General features: G+C 36.7%; 2 protein-coding genes across 2 annotated transcripts; both read left to right on the top strand.

Annotated features, from left to right (window-relative positions):
- Positions 1-6465: 6465 nt before the first annotated feature.
- Positions 6466-6981, top strand: LOC145158226 (uncharacterized). The gene has a single exon (XM_079077150.1). It carries the CDS (start codon positions 6466-6468, stop codon positions 6979-6981), a length of 516 nt encoding a protein of 171 aa, XP_078933276.1.
- Positions 6982-11895: 4914 nt separating this feature from the next.
- LOC145158227 (uncharacterized) lies at positions 11896-12351 on the top strand. Its single transcript, XM_079077151.1, has one exon. The coding sequence runs from the start codon at positions 11896-11898 to the stop codon at positions 12349-12351; it is 456 nt and encodes a 151-aa protein (XP_078933277.1).
- The last annotated feature ends 9136 nt before the right edge of the window (positions 12352-21487 follow it).

Raw genomic sequence — 21487 nt, forward strand, 5'->3', positions numbered from 1 at the left:
AATTAATTCCTGATCAATACTAACTAAATAATATGATTTCTCAATTAATATATTACTCTTATAATATATTAATAAATCACAAATAACCTCTTTCTCAAATATCCATCCTATCAAATTGCTCTGGTGAAGGCAATCCAAAAGGACCATGCTACTATCGGGTTAAGTACATACCAAATAATAGTTATGGTCTTAGACACCTAGTCCAACAATCTCCCACTTGGATAAGTCTAATAACTATTATTGCAAGTACGACTTCATAATCCGATTAGCAATCGTAGCTCTTAAAAGCCACTGTCAAACTCTGATCTTATCAGTAACGCGTCCTTTAGATAAGGGATCATATATTCCTCCATTCTAGAAGATATCATATGGACATGAGACATGGATTATAATCATTCTCTGTCCATGTGTTGTTTCCCGATTTTCGAGTTATGACGACTGACAACTGACTACAATTGAACACATCAACTTAGTCCAGGCTTGGCCAAGCACTTAGGGTGTCATCACTAAATCATCGAGGGGCCCACAGATATCGCTTTTATCCCTCTTAGGGTAAAAGGAATGGATAAAATTCGACTCATATACTTGCTTAATTTACTCATCAAATCACACACAACAATACGTTTTATAACACCAAGTCACCTTGTGCGTTTACGTATCATCAATGTGCAACCGACTTGTAAACTACAACTCATATGTCTCCATTTCAAGAATATAAGATATTATCGTCTCACAATCACTCGTGATAAAATCCATGAAGTGATTCAAGTGAGCGTGGGTTTAATCCAATACTCAATTCTTATTTCAGGAGTACTCACGAACACTACAACAAACATTTTCTATGTCTAAGCACTTAGACAATTTACAGTCGGATTCATGACAGTCTTACCTTATTACTTACTTCCAAAGTATAACTGACTGTGGATGTTTGAATAATCTTATTATTCGGGAAATAACACATGCAAAGTGAAACACAAGAATAATCTAATCCAATATGGTCTCAAACTTTTGAGTATAAATAAAACACTTATTATGTAATCACCATATTGATTACACATTATTCATTGTAAAATGTTTCGACTAATCAACTTAATACTTGAATTAAAACAATAGTTATCCCATGCTCCAAGCATGCACACTATGTTTATCTATGATCCTTCCTTTGTGAAATAGATCAATTGACCACATTTTCAACGATGCTCATTTTACAATTCCAAATCCTTATTGTAGGTGTAAGAATACCAAATTCTTGCCACTATTCGAATCTTGTTAGATCTAAACTTACATGCAATATTCCTTTTGTAATGTCAAGGCACCAAAGTCAAAGAGACTTTGCCAATGATATTACAAAACATTCCACTACAGATTTGTTACAGAACAATTCCATGGAGATGAAGTCTCACATTTAAGGTACGTTCCTTGAACATCCTTCTCGCATAAAAGTTTCTAACTTACACATAGATTCTTAATATCCAACTCCCATTATGGAAACATTTCCATAATTTCCATATGACTATCCATTCTAAATAGAATCCTATCTATTCAAAATCATATCAATACTATCCATCCATTACTATACTTCCAACTGTCCACAAGCAACCAATATTCAGCAAGCCTTAGATTGTCCTCGGCAGTTGTTTAACAATTTTAGTCATATCAAGTTCTGGTCCTTTTTTTCCTCTTAATGCCCTAGGCATTTGTAAAATCATAGCAGGAGAATATTATAACATATGCAATTGATCCTATACCCGAAGCATATGGGATACGATTCATAATAAAGATATGATACTTTACCAATCTCTCGTTATAATATTTCCATATATGGAATTTCCAACGTTGAAACATTTCAACTTGCTACTCATATATGCTCATGACTAAGTTCGATTAATACTTCAATCTAAACTTTTAGATTCGAAACAAAGTATAAGTATTCTCTCCCTTACTATAGCAAAACAACTTTTCAAACTCTACAACTTTGCAAATCAAAACTTTGTTTTCTATAAATAGTATTGCTAACTCGCAACACCTATCATATTGATTATGCTCCCACTAGCACAATAATTATGTCCTTACTAGCATAACACTTATGCTCCCATTAGCTTTGACATGTATCCAGAAATCAGTTGGACTTCTAGAAATCAATACACATTAACTTTCATACCAAAGTTCAGATTTCTGAACTTAAAGCAATAAGTCTGAATGTTCAAACTATTTTCCATTTCTCACAATTCGAACTATGAAAAGGGATGCCATAATCATACTCGAATGTGAGAATGCAATTACCACAACTGATTACTCTAATGATATCCTTTAAAATATACCAGTGAAAGTGTTTTTCCTCACAGTCATTTTCATGATGTAGAGAGAAACCTCTTGCCACTTAGATTTTATGGTGTATGTGTTCCTATCCATATGAACTTGTCATTTCGAACCACTATCACAAGACAAGGTTTATGACAAATTGAAACTCATATGGACTGAACCTGTTTATTCTTAATTTCTTGCCTCCCGGCAGCACCAGGGCCTACCATTGTTTCTAATTTATTGACCAGCTCACCCATACTGATCAATGTGCTTTCACTGATCAAGGTGCTTTGCCTTATGCAATCAAATGAGAACTCATAGAACTCACATGCATAGTTAACTTATCTGGAATTGGCACAAAAACAAGAATATGTCAACACAATAGGTTACAAACCTCAAGTCGTGTGCTAGTGATAAACAATAGGTTTATTATTGATTAGTTCTTGAAACTATTCAAGACCATTAAGACTCCCATTGACCCCTTGAAATATAAGATTCTCTGTTAAGAAACATTCCTTGACAAAAAAAATATTCAAGAGTTAGTGTGGGATCTTATCAAGATAACACTACAATTAATTGGTCTTAGTTGGTATTTGTTTTAACCTAAAACATCACAACTACCAATTTCAAATGTGAAAAAGTAAGAAGACATTTCTACTACACATTTTATGAGGCGTTATAAACCTATTTAGAACATGTCACTCAAGGTACAACTTGGAGTAACTTAGAGTACGGTTCTAAAACTCGAATTTGGAACGAAGTATGATTCATCTTATTGATTTAACCATTTCAACAATTCCCGATTCCTCTTCTTAGCCATACAAGTGCACTAAGGTGTCCTTAGAGGATCAATTATGACATGGTTCCATAATCAATAGTATGATCATAAAACATAATAGTAAAGTACTCTCTTTTCCTTTCAGATTGGAGAAACTTTTATCTTTCTGCCTAATTTGATTCTTCTTATTCGTTCTGCTATACTTTGAATCTTTTCAATGTATCAGAATTATACTTAATCTTGTAAGCATAATTATATTTACTAAGCTTTCAGTAAATCATGACGAATAAACTTTATCGTACTAAGTGGTGGACCTGGCCAGTTCACATCAATGCGTACTAGATCCTTTCATCTTTCACTTGACTTACATATATATGTAAACAAAGAATTAGTCCCAATTTCCCAAGTGCCAAGGTTTTCATACATCACATAGTACAAATTATATGGTTCCAAGTTTTTGTCCAATTGAAACTTGGGTGATGAGAATCTTTCCTTACTTAGAAAATTACGACACTACCACAATCGATATAACTAAGAATCAAACCATTTTCAACATTGCTATTAATAGAAACATACAAACAACAATTTCCACAAATGTCATTTCAAGGAAACATAAAATAAGGTAAAATCAAATTTTTATTTATTTATAAAATGCAGAAAACTTGTCCTTACAACACAAATTCATATAAAAACTATGTTACTAGACATTCCTAAGCAATCTATCATAACTCTGAAGCAGCATCTCAAAAATCTGATCATCGAATCATGCGATCAAAATCCATCTTTTCACGATCAGACTCAGCCCACTCTTCCTTTAAGCTTCCTTTCTTTTCTTTGATCCTACAAAACATCAAAATGCAATATTTTCACATCATGTATTAAGAACATATAAATTAGGAACTTAATAGAGTTAGAGAGTAGACTTACCTGAAGTAGAGTCATACATTTTGACTTTACCATCCTTGCGATCCTTCAGGTAGATACAACAGCTTCGCATCCAATGCCCCTTTTCTTGGCAATAGAAACAAACAGGCTCTTTCGGAATGGTAAATGGGACAATCTCAGACTCAGCCTTTCTCTTTACCATTTGGTCAAACGGTTTGACCTTGGCCGATCCCTTTCCACTGGGAAGAGAAAACTTTTCTGGACTTCCAATGTTGCCATTTTCAATGTCCATGGAAGTTTGGGAGATTGATCTTTCAGTCAAATTTGCTTCACCAGTGCGCCAAATCATTGCTGATTCAGCAGCAATTAGCAAATATGTCAGATCAATGAGGGCCACGTCGTGATCTGTCGTATAGTAGTCTTTAACAAACTGACTATATGACTCAGGAAGTGACTGAAGAACCAAGTCAACAGCCAGCTCCCTCGGGAAAACGACACCCATCATTTCCAGTCTGTCAAGGTGCGTCTTCATGTTAGAACATGTGCACATACAGAGTTTCCATCTTTATGTTTGCATGCCAATAGGGCTTGAGTAACTTTGAACTTTTCAAGTTGACGAAAACGTGGGTCAGGGAGAATAATTGGAGGAGGTGGAGGAAGAGAAGTTCCACCAAAGCACGAAGAAGGGATTGATCTTTCACCTCGATCGTCATGTGGAATATCATCTTCACGAGGAAAGCTTTTTCCAAATGGATAAGGCAGACCACAGTTGTCAGAACTAGACATCTACAAGGGAGAATTCAAGTTAGTTGATTCAATCCTTAATATAACACCCAAATGAAATATTAAGGCTAGGACCCAACACAATAATTCATAATTCGGAAGAGGGATGCCGTAATCCAGTTGTAAATTATTTGTCGGTAAGTAAATGACGATTTATCAATTACACCACGAAAACGAAATTTTAAACGAATTAGGTTTTTAAACAAAACTCTTAGATCTCTTGAGATTCATTGAACTTTTCAATGACATATTTAATCTCTATTATGCCCTTCAAGTTTGTGACTGGGATACCGAGGATCACAAATAAGGTGTGAATAACCATGAAACTTAGCTTGGTACTCTTGAAGTCATTTGTCACCTAATCAATGTGCCGGTTAACCACACACGCTCCATTGATCTACGACAACCTACGAGCTACCCATTGCCATCCTTCATTAGTCCCATATTAGTGTGCCGATTAACCAAACACGCTCCACTAACGACCAATAAGGTGCAATATGTAGTTTCATGGGTTAGCATCAAATTCACATTTTTCCTAAAGTAACTAAGATTGAGAATTTATAAAACATTTAGTTACTTTATATTTCATTATACTTTTAATGAGGATTTAAGTGTCCTATCAAACCCGTTCGACTAACGACCCTCCATTATTCAAGGAAGCGGTGGGTGACACTGGACACCCATTCAATCGCCATTTTATAGGCAATTTCCTTATACCCCCTTATAGACCAGCTTCGTGAATGAAGCCTACTAACGGTAAGACTGACTTTTTACTTATACATATATAATATATTCGACTTTTAATTTTATATAGTATAAGGGTGTATTTTATACATTTAAATACTAAGGTTTAATCTTTTAATAAATTAGACTTTTAATTTAATTAAACTTAAACCTATCTATGGACTTATTAATTGTCCTTTAACTAAAACACTAAATTAATTAATTAATAAAATCCATGATGGTGTATTTTTAAACTTTTAAAAACACTACGGTTTTAGAATTTAAATTTCAACATCAAAACTTTTTAATCAAATTTTAAATTCCAAAACTTGAGGGCAAGTTTTGAAACTTTTTAAAACCTCTTAGATCAAATTTGAAAACAATTAAATTAAGACAAAACTGCAAATTTGGTCCTTGTGGTTTGCCAAAACCTTTGGATGGGGTCCAAAAAGTTTCCAGCTTGCACCAAAGGTCCAAAATCAAGGTTTTCATGGGTTTTTAGTCCATTACGTCATTGTCCGTTTGTTTGGAGCCGTTAATGCCATCACGTGCCCTCCATGTGAGGGCATTTTGGTCATTTTAGGTCCTAGCCTCCGTTGCCGCCACTTCAATTAATAAGATTGCAGACTGTACTTCACTCCTTCGTCTTCTACTCATACCTCAATTAGCCAGACGGAAAAACCCTAACGATTGTCTGAGAATTGGCTTGTGTTCATGCTTTTGAAAATGTGGGGACTTAGAAATGTTGGAGAGAATGTTAACGTTCAAGAAGTTTATGGTAAGATTCAAACTTTGAAAAAACTTCGAAAAAATTTGTATTTGATGATCAAGCTTTAAACTTTGAAAAACTCTAACAATCGTCTCTTTCTATTTTGAAGATGGTTACCCCAACATATTCTCTATTGAACTTCATCACGGAGGGAGTTTCACAAAGTTTCCAAATATCAGGTATATTAATGGGCAAGTAAGGTACTTTGATGTTGTCGACATTGATGAAATGGGGACAAAAGTATCAGGTTAAAGGTCCATGGAATGATCAACATGTGGTGGACATGGAGAAAAGGGAGTGTAGTTGTAGAAAGTGGGAGCTTACTAGAATTCCTTGCAAGCATGCCATTGCAAGCCTAAATGAAATGGTAGACAATAATGAAAAGGTGGGAGAACTATACACCTATGTCCATAAGGTGTATTGGCTTGATACATGGAAAGAGATGTACTCCTTCAAGGTGGAGCCTATCAAATGTAGAGCCATGTGGCCTAAGAGTGACTGCCCAACAACTCTTGTGCCTCCACCTCATAACAAAGCTATAGGCAGGCCAAAAAAGAAAAGGAGGATGTCAGCAGAGGAAAGGATTGAAATCCAGCAACGTAAGAGGCAAGCAAACAGTCAAAGTCAAAATGATAATGAAACTCAATCACTCAGCAGGAAGTTTTTGACTGTGACATGTAGTAAGTGTAAGCAAAAGGGTCACAATGCCAGGACCTGCAAGGCCAAAGATGGGAATTGATGTTTAAGTACTTAAGTTGTTTATGTTTGTGAAGACTTGTTAATGCACTTTAGTTGGTACTTTGATGCCTTTTTTTGGTTCCATTTTGATTATGTACTTTGATGCCCTTTTATGGAACAATGTACTCTAATGTTTTGGTAATGTACTTTAATGCCCTTTGTTGGTAATGATTGTGTTTTGGCATTAATCTGTTATGGTGCCCTTTTGGTAATGTAGTTTGTTATTGGTTTATTTTGTATTGTCAAAGCATGAAGATGTCACGGGAATGCACTTAATATATGCATGTAAAACCATTACACTTGCATAACATGTCAAGATAAAACCTTTATAATTTCATATTCATAAAAAGATAAAACCATTACACTTCCCATTATCATAAAAGCATTACATATCCAATGATCCAAAAAGACAACACTTACAACATATATAAACCACAATTACACCTTCTAGCACCAAAAGACAACATTTTCAAGTGGTTATTACCAACAAAAAAGCCCTAAACCTTCTAATTCCTAATTCCAAAACAGCACAAACAACAGAAACAAGACCCACGAGGCAAGCAAACACATCTTCAGCTGACCCACTTCAACCTCATACCTATTCATTGTTCTCAACAGTCCTGGTATGATAACAGTTGATCTTTGACACATAGGGGGATCGACCCACCCCAAAAATCCACATCTGGATCCCTACAAGAATACATTAAAGTAGAAGAGTTATTGCATAACTACCGAAATATCATAACCTAATATGGGTTTGCTTACCATTTTAGGGCATGCATAGAAACGACGACCAGGGTTTCGTGAGGTCCATGAGGTTCGCACAACAACAACATTCCCACAGAAGCAGAGCACCATTTTTGAAGCTCGTAGCAGTAGAAGCAGATGAGAGACGAAGAAGAAGAAGACCTTTGTTGCTGCTTCTCTGTAAATCAAAATGAAGAAGAAGAAGGGGATTGCGTATGAGTATGTATATAAAGGAGAAATATGATATTATTTAAAATAAGGACCTAAAATGACCAAAATGCCCTCACATGGAGGGCACGTGATGGCATTAACGGCTCCAAACAAACGGACAATGATGGAATGGACTAAAAACCCATGAAAACCTTGATTTTGGACCTTTGGTGCAAGCTGGAAACTTTTTGGACCCCATCCAAAGGTTTTGGCAAACCACAAGGACCAAATTTGCAGTTTTGTCATTATATTAATCATATAATCTATCTATATCATAAAATTTGACCTAATCTAATTTCATATAGAAAGATAATTCAAATCAAATTCTACCAATAATTAATTTATCACATAATCAACTAATTATCTTAAAATTTGACAATTATCCTCTAATTGGATGAGGATAATCATTACCTTATCATAAAAACGAATTTTATCAGTCAAAACAGTTTGTGGTAATGATCCTAATCCAATTCTGGCCAAAAAAAACCGAAAATCTGCCAACAGATGATCCAACTCGTCGAGTCCCATTATGGACTCGTCGAGTTCATCATGCAGAGAGCAGATTTCGATTTGCTTCAGCTTTGAACAATTAACCAATACATCAATATAACAGAAAACACCCTAGGCTCTGATACCACTGATGAGTTTTAAGCACTATAACAATCATATGGTGCACATACAACCCTAATGCTTTGGATCTAAGTTTTCTCAAGTTATACATGCAATTTTCTTTAATCCAAAGCATGAACCCTAACTAGCATACACTTTTGAGATTTACAACTTAAAACAAGTTAGGTGAATACCTATTTGTTGTAGCTTGTAGAACTTGGCCTTTCAAGAGCTTAGTACATCAAATGTGATACCTCAAATAAGTCACAAACACCAAGAACAATGGAGGATTATGAGAGAGAGGCTATGAGGCACCCCAAAATCGGCTAGGGTTTCATCTTGGAAGTCATGGCCGATTTTGGGAGTGCTAGGGGTTACATTTATAGTGTGGAATTCCTAGGGTTTTAGCTTGTAAACCCTAATCCATTTACTTAGGCCTTTAAGTAATCCAATAACCCATATGATAGGCCCTTTGGACTAAATCTTCATGGACTCTCACATAGATTTAGTCCATCCCTAATCAACATGGATCATTAGCTCAAACTATATGTATTACTGATTTACCTAATCAGTCCCCGTTAATTTAGTCAGTTTCTTTTGATCACCAAATTAATTCCTGATCAATAATAATTAAATAATATGATTTCTCAATTAATATATTACTCTTATAATATATTAATACATCACAAATAACCTCTTTCTCAAATATCCATCCTATCAAATTGCTCTGGTGAAGGCAATCCAAAAGGACCATGCTACTATCGGGTCAAGTACATACCAATAATAGTTATGGGCTTAGACACCTAATCCAACACTCCCCCACTAGGGTCTCGTATGGTTACCATCTGACGCTCACAGTCAATCACGACTCCAAACCGGCTCAACCAATCCATGCCCACTATAACACATACATCACTCATCGCTATCGGCACCAGATCTACCGGGAACTCAACACCGAAGATCTCTAAAAAACATCCCTGGAATACATCAGTGGAAAAAACCACATGCTCATCGGCTATAGAAACCCTCAGTGGTCGACTCAACGTCTCGCGTCTAACACTAATGTGGCGACTAAAGGATAAAGACACGAATGATCGACTCGCACCCGAGTCAAACAACACCATGGCAGGCACATAACTCATAAGAAAAGTACCTATATTCAGCATAATATGAGCATAAAAAATCTCAAAATAACATAAATAAGGAGATACGTACCAGCAACAACATCATGCGCTACGCGGACCTCCTCCGCAGTCAACTGGAATGCTCTCCCACGAGCTCTCGGAGCCTCGGCCTTCACCGGCCTACCATCAGTAACGTGCAAAGCAGCAGGAGTAGAAACCTGAGCTGATCCCTGAGTGAGCTGAGGACACTCGGCCTTCCGGTGGCCGGTCTGGTTGCAATGAAATCAAATCGCAAATCCCTTGGGGCAGTCATTCGCCATATGCCCATCCTTGCCATATTTGTAGAAATCCCCGCTCGGCAAGATCCCTCATGACTCCTGCCGCACTTCCCACAAGTGCGGCCCTTTTGGCCTCTAGCTCTCGAATTAGCGGGCTTAGCCTGCTTTGTCGCCGACTGTGACTGCACTGGTATCCTGTCTCTACCCTGAGACTCTCCCTCCTCTCTGACCTGAAACTCCATCTCAATCTCCCTCATCCTAGCATTGGTCTGCATCTCAGCCAATGTCCGATATGACGAGTTCTCCACGAACTTCCGTATATCTCTCCTCAAGATGCTCAAATACCGGCTCACACGTGCCTGCTCAGTAGACACGTGCTCAGGGCAGAAAAGCACCCTCTCATGAAATATCCTCGTAATCTCTGTCACTGATTCTGTCTTCTGCTTGAGAGATAGAAACTCATGGGCCAAATGTTCCCTCTCCACCTGGGGAACATACTCATCTTTAAACAGATGGGTAAACCTCTCCCAAGTCACTGCATCATGATCTGCAGGAGTAAAGTCAGTCATCACGAATTTCCACCAGTCCTTCGCTCCCAAGCAAAGCTGGTTCAACGCGAACCGAACTCTCAAATGCTCCGGGAATTAAGACGTATAGAAACACCCCTCAATGTCGGAGATCCATCTCATGGTAGAAATCGGGTCATGGGTCCCGTCAAACTCTGGCGGCTTCGTGTTGCTGAACTCTCGGAACAACAACGAGTAACCCCCTTATGGCCTCGCAACAGCTTCGGCTGCGGTGGCTGTAGCAACAACAACCTCGGTGACAGCAGTGTATCGCTCATCAAATGTCTCATCAGCATGGTCTTAATAGACCCGAACATCTCTGGTATGGCCTCTCTGATAGCTGCGGCCACCTCCTCATGAATGATCCTGCATATCTCCTCCTCACTGGTACCACTGCTCCCGGGGTTATTGTGGGTAATCACCATAGTGTCTCTGAAACGCAAACACGAAAATCATCAGAGACTAGCTCAAGCACTCACGCCATTACCCACCCCTACATGCTCCTTAGTATCCTAAGGTTCTTACCTGGGTCGCATATAGATCCAATGCTTTCAGTAGTACTGGCCCAATACTACCTTCCATACCAACCTGTAGTAGTCCCAAGTCCTCCTCCTACGATCCTCATTCACAAGCACTCTATCCCTTACGGATATCAAACTACTCTCTCAGAAGATTCCTCAATGCCCATCTAGGTATCTCTCCTAGATTTACTCAAAACTCTCGACAAAACTGCAAATTTGGTCCTTGTGGTTTGCCAAAACCTTTGGATGGGGTCCAAAAAGTTTCCAGCTTGCACCAAAGGTCAAAAATCAAGGTTTTCGTGGGTTTTTAGTCCATTCCATCATTGTCCGTTTGTTTGGAGCCGTTAATGCCATCACGTGCCCTCCATGTGAGGGCATTTTGGTCATTTTAGGTCCTAGCCTCCGTTTCCGCCACTTCAATTAATAAGATTGCAGACTGTACTTCACTCCTTCGTCTTCTACTCATACCTCAATTAACCAGACAAAAACCCTAACGATTGTCTGAGAATTGGCTTGTGTTCATACTTTTGAAAATGTGGGGACTTAGAAATGTTGGAGAGAATGTTAACGTTCAAGAAGTTTATGATAAGATTCAAACTTTGAAAAAACTTCGAAAAACTTTGTATTTGATGATCAAGCTTTAAACTTTGAAAAACTCTAACAATCGTCTCTTTCTGTTTTGAAGATGGTTACCCCAACATATTCTCTATTGAACTTCATCACGGAGGGAGTTTCACAAAGTTTCCAAATATCAGGTATATTAATGGGAAAGTAAGGTACTTTGATGTTGTCGACATTGATGAAATGGGGGACAAAAGTATCAGGTTAAAGGTCCATGGAATGATCAGCATGTGGTGGACATGGAGAAAAGGGAGTGTAGTTGTAGAAAGTGGGAGCTTACTGGAATTCCTTGCAAGCATGCAATTGCAAGCCTAAATGAAATGGTAGACAATAATGAAAAGGTGGGAGAACTATACACCTATGTCCATAAGGTTTATTGGCTTGATACATGGAAAGAGATGTACTCCTTCAAGGTGGAGCCTATCAAAGGTAGAGCCATGTGGCCTAAGAGTGACTGCCCAACAACTCTTGTGCCTCCACCTCATAACAAAGCTATAGACAGGCCAAAAAAGAAAAGGAGGATGTCAGCAGAGGAAAGAATTGAAATCCAGCAACGTAAGAGGCAAGCAAACAGTCAAAGTCAAAATAATAATGAAACTCAATCACTCAGCTGGAAGTTTTTTACTATGACATGTAGTAAGTGTAAGCAAAAGGGTCACAATGCCAGGACCTGCAAGGCCAAAGATGGGAATTGATGTTTAAGTACTTAAGTTGTTTATGTTTGTGAAGACTTGCTAATGCACTTTAGTTGGTACTTTGATGCCTTTTTTTGGTTCCATTTTGATTATGTACTTTGATGCCCTTTTATGGAACAATGTACTCCGATGTTTTGGTAATGTACTTTAATGCCCTTTGTTGGTAATGATTGTGTTTTGGCATTAATCTGTTATGGTGCCCTTTTGGTAATGTAGTTTGTTATTGGTTTATTTTGTATTGTCAAAGCATGAAGATGTTACGACAATGCACTTAATATATGCATGTAAAACCATTACACTTGCATAACATGTCAAGATAAAACCTTTATAATTTCATATTCATAAAAAGATAAAACCATTACACTTCCCATTATCATAAAAGCATTACATATCCAATGATCCAAAAAGACAACACTTACAACATATATAAACCACAATTACACCTTCTAGCACCAAAAGACAACATTTTCAAGTGGTTATTACCAACAAAAAAGCCCTAAACCTTCTAATTCCTAATTCTAAAACAGCACAAACAACATAAACAAGACCCACGAGGCAAGCAAACACATCTTCAGCTGACCCACTTCAACCTCATACCTATTCATTGTTCTCAACAGTCCTGGTATGATAACAGTTGATCTTTGACACATAGGGGGATCGACCCACCCCAAAAATCCACATTTGGATCTCTACAAGAATACATTAAAGTAGAAGAGTTATTGCATTACTACCGAAATATCATAACCTAATATGGGTTTGCTTACCATTTTAGGGCATGCATAGAAACGACGACCAGGGTTTCGTGAGGTCCATGAGGTTCGCACAACGCAACATTCCCACAGAAGCAGAGCACCATTTTTGAAGCTCGTAGCAGTAGAAGCAGATGAGAGACGAAGAAGAAGAAGACCTTTGTTGCTGCTTCTCTGTAAATCAAAATGAAGAAGAAGAAGGGGATTGCATATGAGTATGTATATATAGGAGAAATATGATATTATTTAAAATAAGGACCTAAAATGACCAAAATGCCCTCACATGGAGGGCACATGATGGCATTAACGGCTCCAAACAAACGGACAATGACAGAATGGACTAAAAACCCATGAAAACCTTGATTTTGGACCTTTGGTGCAAGCTGGAAACTTTTTGGACCCCATCCAAAGGTTTTGGCAAACCACAAGGACCAAATTTGCAGTTTTGTCCAAAACTCTCTCTAAAAGATTCCTGCTATGTATCCCTACTTAGCACACACAAAGAAAATAGCAGATAATATTAACCAATAGCATTCCCTAGGCTATGGCATCACGAATCAGGCTACTCTAGCTCTAAATTCTGAAATACCTAGCCTATCCTCTAGCATGCAGTTCTAATATCGCATAAGTATCTCATAATATAAATAAGTAATGGTATCTTGGGAAATCACCGTTCAGGCTCTAGCTGATTGTACACACTGCTTCATATCATTTTATCTTAAAAGCTCTTAGTCGTTTTAGAAAATCATTTCTTTTAGAAAAATTTCCTCAAATCCTCAGTTTGAGTCCAGACATACCCGAGGGTACATCCGAATCCCTCAAACCAAGGCTCTGATACCAACTTGTAACACTCTAAATTTTCAAACAAAATTTTCATTTTTAAGATCACATAAAACCCAATATCACATTTCTCACAAACCACAAATGTATAAGTTGTAAAAACACAAGTCAACAATTGTTTGATAATATCCCAGAATCCTCAAAACATAAACTCCAACTGGTGTGTACAATCAAGCCGGCGCCTTCCCGCGATCCTGAGAAGTACCTGAAACACATATCACACAACACTGTAAGCACGAAGCTTAGTGAGTTCCCCAAAATACCACACGCATATAAATAGCCCCTCGTGGCTATATCTCGATAAGGACCCTCCGATCAATGTGTCTCAGTGAAGACCCTCCGGTCTCACAACTCTGTTGGACCCTCCGGTCCTAACTCAACAAGGCACAACAATAATATACAACACATATCACAAAGATAAATGCAGAATATCAAGTAACTCAATATAAGCATATAAGACCCTCCGGTCACACAATATCACCAATCAGGTAAGTATAGTGAAAATACTCACCTCGTAAGTAAGCAAGTAGGTCTCGTACTCGATGATCGGTCTAGATCTGAAGTTTCAACTTCATGTCGTTCTCAAATGACTCAAAGGCTCGAAAGGAAGATGGAAATGGCCACAAACTTCCTAAAGAAGAGATCTAACCAAACAATGATCAAGGTGATAGCTTTTTACCTCCAGTTAGCAGCTAGCACTGAAGGAACACTGGATCCAAGGCCTTCTTTTCGTTCCAAGCCTTTTGCTCTTCTATCTCCTTTCGAATGCACCAATTCACACACTTTTAGCCTCTCTCTCTATCTCTCTCTCTCTCTCTCTCACAGATGATACCAGCTCGCTTACGTTTTCTCTCAAGGTGTTAAAGTGATAAGGGAGGCGGAAATGAAGGCTTAACGTCCTTTAAATAGGGTACAAACCCTCAAAAATTGGGGTTTTCACACTCAGCTCCTACTCGCCGAGTTGGGGTCCTCCAATTCGTCGAGTAGACTCTAAAAATCACGTGGCCATTTAATTCTATACTCGGCGAGTTGTGGCCTCCAACTCGTCGAGTTGCTCTGAGAACATGAATATAAATTAATTATATATTATACCTGGGAGTCGGGATGTTACACAATGTTTGATATTTTAAATAACTACAATGATAGAAATTAAATTTTTAGCAAAATAAACTTTTTAAAATTAAATAAGCATAGCAACAACTATACATATCTTTAAATCATATATTATATTTTATTTTATTTATGAGTAACCCGAAGGTAGAAGCTATTGAGATAATTGAGATTATAAAATTTTAAAAGATGTCTATATTATCATATAATTAAAAAATGTTTATACCAACTTATTATAAGATTTATTATATAAAAGCTAACAACAACTTCATTAATATACTTAAAACACATATATTTGTAAAGATTTCAAATATATTATTTTATTCTGCACAACGTGTGAGTATTCGCCTAGTATAGAGAATAAGGTTATCGATTTTGCAAATAATTGCAATTAAATGCTTGAGTAAATTACACGAATGACCCTGTGGTTTGGGGTAATATGTGCGTTTGGTCCCTATTTTTTTTAACTCGGATAATCCATATTTAAGTTTTTGTTATGTCTGTAGTCCTTGCCATACATAAAAAGACTATTTTGTCCTTACTTATTACCTTTTTAGTTAAATTGTTATTATATATTTATTTATTATTTATTTAAACAACAAAAAATTAAAATAAACCCCAACCCCACCATCACCACCCCATTCTTCTTCATTGATCCTCTTCCATCGTCACCACCAATACATGCCACCTGCATCACTGCCGACCTGTCAAAAAAAACCTCCAAATCCACAATCAAATGTGGATTCTACCCCACAACCCTAACCCTTCTTCTCCATTGTATTCCTTTCCCCGACCAACATCTTCAACCATATCGCCAGCCAGCAGAAAATATCCCAACTTGTTCACTTCTGACAACTAGAATCTATCGGCAATCACCACTTGTAAACTACCAGAACCATAAGGAAAGATTATGAATCAAATCCAGAAAATCAAGAAATATCAAATCTATAAACCCTAACTATTGGCATTGCTTCATTCTTCCAATCCCCCCCCCCCCCCTCCATTTACTAAACATCTTGCAAAAAACCTACAACAACAAAAAAAATACATAAACCATATATCGTATAAACCAACACAGATCTAAACCTCTTACTAAAAAAATGAATCGATTTAAACAACTTGAAAAAAAACCTTACAAAAAAATAACAAAAAGGTTTCAGAAAACTCATATCTCTGAGAAATCAATTTTGTTTCACATTTTTCAGAACAAACACAATTAACTTCCAACATTGGTTTCCGATCAGGGTAAAGGGGTTAAAGAGAGAAGGTGGCAATAGGGTTGTTCCCATATCTTTAAGAACCACCACCAAATCGTTCTGACATTGAAGGCAACAGATGGTTGAAGCCTTGGACTGGTTTTTCGACATTGATTTTCAGATCGATTTTGGTTCACGATTTCAAGAAGTGGTGGGGCATTGGTGGCGAGGGTTGTAGATGTTGGTTGTGGTGGTGGCAACTTTGTACTCATTGAAAATGTCGCGGATAGAAGGTACTGGTAGGTTGAAGGGGAGATGCGATGATGGTGATGGGTAGAAATGGAAGTGGAGGCGTCAGTGACAAAACATGGGAGAAGAAATGAAATAATTAGTTTTAGGATTTTCTTATTTCCCTTTTGACATTAAATTTATATAATAGTAATAATAAATCATTAAAAAACGTTTAAGCAAATCTATAAGGACATAATAATCTTTTTATGTCTGGTAGAGACCAAAGACGCAGTAAAAACATGTCATAATGATCATGTGAGTTAAAAAAATAGGTAGGGACCAAACATCCAATTTAAAGATAATGTTTTTAATATTTAAATAGATTACTTATTAGTTAAGTAATTAAGTTTATATATGAGTTTATAGATTTTATAAGGATATACTTTTACAATATATGTAATAAAAGTTTATATGAATATAAATGAAATTCTCGTATACGTCTATTTTTAAAGCCATGTCGGATTATTGCAAACATTTTTTTATAGTGGAGACTATTTTGAAAATAATTATGATCTTAAAAATGTGAATTTTTTCAAAAATAAAGTACTTCCAACAATTATTACTGGTTAGTAAGATAATTTCAGAAAATAATAGTAATTATTTGATATATATTTAGAAAAATGATTATTGAAGCGAATAATATCCCAAACTTTTAAATTTGTTAATCCCTGGCCCCCAACATTTTAACTTCCCTGCTAAAAGCATATTGGTGACATGTGTGATTTCGAGTCGACCAACAAAAAGCTTCAACCAAGCATTTAACGTTACACAAAAGTCGATAACGACATGGACTAGGTTACACCGTATAACGGATCGGAGAGAGCAACTAGCAAGCGTTGAGCCAAAATAAAAATGTTAATCTATAACTACTCAAATGAATAACGTCTTATTGTGTTTGTGTAAAACATAAATAGTTTTCAATCTTTTATCCGGCATAAGAAAATAACAAGGCAACAATCGTCTAAGGCTGTCACAGAATAATAATACTAAAAAAAACTCATTTTGTAATTGTTTTTAAATTTTAATACACTTGAATGTTAATTTATTTTTGGACAAATCTAGTTTTTTAATACACTTGAAAATTTGATTTTTGTTATTTAGATTTAACCGAGAACCTTATTTGGTTCGGTTTCAATTAATATTTTAGAAAAAAAAACGATTAAACTCATAATCGATTATACCGACGAATAAAACTCCTACATACAATGATAACTCAGTCTAACAGTAAGATAATAAAACATCTAAGATTATCTTACTGTTAGACTGAGTTAATTATCATTGTATGTAGAAGTTTTATTCGCCGGTTTAATCGGTTATCGGTTTAATCGATTTTTTTTAAATATTAATCGAAATCAAATCAAATAAGGTCTTTGGTTAAAACTAAATAACAAAAATCAACATTTCAAATGTATTAAAAAACATGGATTTATCAAAAAATAGCTTAACATTGCAAGTGTATTAAAACATTACAAAAAAACACCATTTATTATTATTATTATGGTTCGATAGGTTTAAACAATCACCTAAGGGTGGTGTGGTGGAGTTAGTTTTGAAAAAAATGGCCAGAAAAAAAATTCTCACGTATATATTGGTTCTCAAAATATCTTTTAATGTTGTTTATATTTAGTTCTTTTTTTGTATATTATATACAATCTAATTTGCTGAAATTGTTCATATATTATCCTTGTAACACGCAACAGCCTTTCGCAATGATAATATGTGAACAGTGTAAGGTAGCACCTTATGATCTGATGAGTCAAACACTCTACATGCTGTCAACGACAACGTCTACATCACCGCCAGCGCCAGCGTATCAAGTCCATCAACGTTAGTTCTTAGTATTGTTATTATATGTAATCTTTTTGTATATTAGATAATGATATAAATAAGTATAGAATAGATAGCAGATATGATATATTTGTTATGAAGATCGGTTCTTAGTATAGGTAAGATACAATCAATTGATTAAGGGATATACCTGTATACATTAGTATATAATCTACATTAGGGTAAACCCTTATGTAGAGTTCGTCTTGGTGACTGTCTTTGTGACAAACCGTCTGCTTGGTGAAGACAAACCCTTTCTTGGTGAAATACAGTTTGGAGAACTCTCTGTGTTATTTACTTTTTGTTCTTTGCTTGCTTAGATTAGTTTACTTTTGTTCTTTATACTTGATGTGTATCCGATCGATACAAACATTCAATTGATATCAGAGCAGGTATTTGATACACTCAAGTAATCATGTCGACCTCTTTCAATCTAAAATCAACTGTCTGCAACAAGATCCCTCAGTTTGATAAACGCAACTTCTTTGCATGGAAATCAAAGGTCATGGAAGCTCTCGAGTTCATGGACTTTGATATGCTCGACATCATCAACAAAGGTCTTGTCGCCGCTATGCATCAATCACTCAATGATGGTGCATCTGGTAGTAAGCTGAAAGGGAAATCTGTGCCTGGATATAACAAGGAAGAGAAAAGGATGTTGAATCTCGATGTAAAGGCGAGAATTGCTATAGGAAACTCACTCCCTTATATTGTCCATCATTTGGTTCAAAACTGTTGAACCGCTCAAGAGATGATGATTACACTATCATCTGTTTTTGAAAAAGAAAACTCCTCAGATGATGAAGGTAAGTGTCTCATGGCCCAGATCGTTGAATCTCATGTTGACACTTCAATTAACAGCGCTGGGACTCTTGACGCTGATCCTTCTCAAGCTGCTGCAGACCTTAAGACAGAATGGGACGCTACATCAGTGTATCAGGTAAAAAAAATCTCATTAACTACTCTTCTATTGAAAACATCAAAAAACATGACATGATTGATCACTTACGTTTTGATTTATTGGTCTCAAATAAAGAAAAATCTTCTCTTAGTTTTGAGTTAAAGAAACTAAAAAAAACTCTCTTTTTTCGAAAAATCTCTTTCTGTATTAAAAAAGGAAAACACATGTATCTTGCTGACCAATAATTTTCTTCACTCTGAAAAAGAAAAAGTTGGTGATCATGCTATGCATTCAACTTATTTTGAAAAGCTGGGCCTCTTCTCACTTTAATGTCAAAATAATTATTAATGCTCAGATTCCAGATCAGTGTGAGAAAATTCTTGGAGGCTATATAGAAGGTGATGTTTCTTTAACCAAAGTTGTTGAGACCAAAAAAATCTTCTATAAAGCTCATTGTTTAAAAGAAGATTTTAAGGATAGATTTGTGAGCTCTTATTTTATAAATTAAACTTAATTGATACTCACTGCTCCACTGATTCTAACGATATCACCAAATGTGTTTCTCGATTATCTGCTCTTGATCCTTCTCATCAACCTTCTCACCGTGAGTATGTTCTTCCCTCCATTAAGATTTTGCTAAAATTTCCTATATGCAATGGTGAAGTTCATTCAGTAAACAAAATTCTTAGAATTTTTCCTCAGTGCCCCGTTAGCAATTATGAACCTAAAGATCAATCAGAGTCCTCTACTTCTGATGACTCTTCAATGATTCATGAGACTCATGACAAGGTATCATCTGAGCATACCATCGATGGCATTCCTTGTTCCAGAAGTAAAACAAGAACTCTTAAATCAAATTGTAAAAGTTCTTTGGATTCTATAGTTAAAAAGAAATCAAAATCTATTGTTAAAGGAAAGAATCTTGGAATCAAAGTTTGTTATCGATGTGGCGATGCTTCTCACAAAGTCAGTGAGTGCACTTTTGAAAAGAAATATGTTCTCGCTGACACCATCGTGACTCGTAATGATAAGTGGTTCAAAAAGGGAAACTCGTTGAACTGTCTCCCTGATGATTTCTATAATATCTTTTCTTATGTAACATCCCAAAATCCAAGACCTAAAATTTCATTTTTGATTTAACAGTTCATGAAACAGATTATTGAAAACATCATCGAGTTATCTCATTTCATAAAAACCCATAAGTCATATGTCTCAAAAGCATGTCATAATATAATAATAATGTCAGAGTACAAATCCCAAGAACATCATGGTGCGGAAAATCGTGGTGTGATGCGCTGCAGTCATGCCGGTTCCTTTCCCTTCGAAGCAGAAGTACCTGAAACCAAAACTGAAAACCGTAAGCATGAAGCTTAGTGAGTTCCCCCATCATACCACACACCATACAATAAACATATTGTCAGGCATATCTGGGTGCCTGACCTACCCTGGTGAGCATACCGGGGTGCTCAACCTACCCCTGTTAGGCATACCGGGGTGCCCAACCTACCGCTGTCAGACATACCGGGGTGTCCGACCTACCCCTGTCAGGCATATATGGGTGCCCGACCTACCCTCCGGTTTATCTCAACCGGTTATGGGGACTATTACACCCCTATCACTACCACATAATAACATATCATAAACATACTGCTAGGCATATATGGGTACTGTCTACCCATTCGGTCTCTTTCAACCGGTAACCGGGGACTATTTCACCCCTCCTACTACTATCACATAATATCATAACATACTAGCACATAAAGCATAACAGATAGTGGCATACCAGACAATTATCACAAAGACAGCCATCTCTACTATAATCACCTACTAGTGAGCCGACATTGGTGCCTTCAACCCACTTCTACTGGAAGGTAACTCACCTCGCAAAGCTAAGTGTCGAATCTCACGACAAGGAATCCCCAACGGCTGCTCCAACGACTCCCCAGCTATCATTATCATAATAACACTTAGTCAAAATCCATAATACTCCTTAGGGTAAAATGACTATTTTACCCCTTGGTATAATTTGGAGCATAACCAAAGCCCAATTCCATTTTATGTTTCCAAGCCCACTAATGGCCTAGTTTTCTAAATTGGGCCCAACTCCTCAAATGGGCCTTTCCCAAAGCCCAAATATGTCCTTGACCCAATAACTAACTCCTTGTGGCCCATTAAGGCCCAATAGCAGATAAGTCCAAAGATTTGGCCCAATTCGAGGCCCA

This window comes from Lactuca virosa, chromosome 2 (genome assembly GCF_052849685.1).
Source record: "Lactuca virosa cultivar CGN04683 chromosome 2, Lactuca_virosa_CGN04683_v6, whole genome shotgun sequence".
NCBI classification, from domain to species: Eukaryota; Viridiplantae; Streptophyta; class Magnoliopsida; order Asterales; family Asteraceae; genus Lactuca; species Lactuca virosa.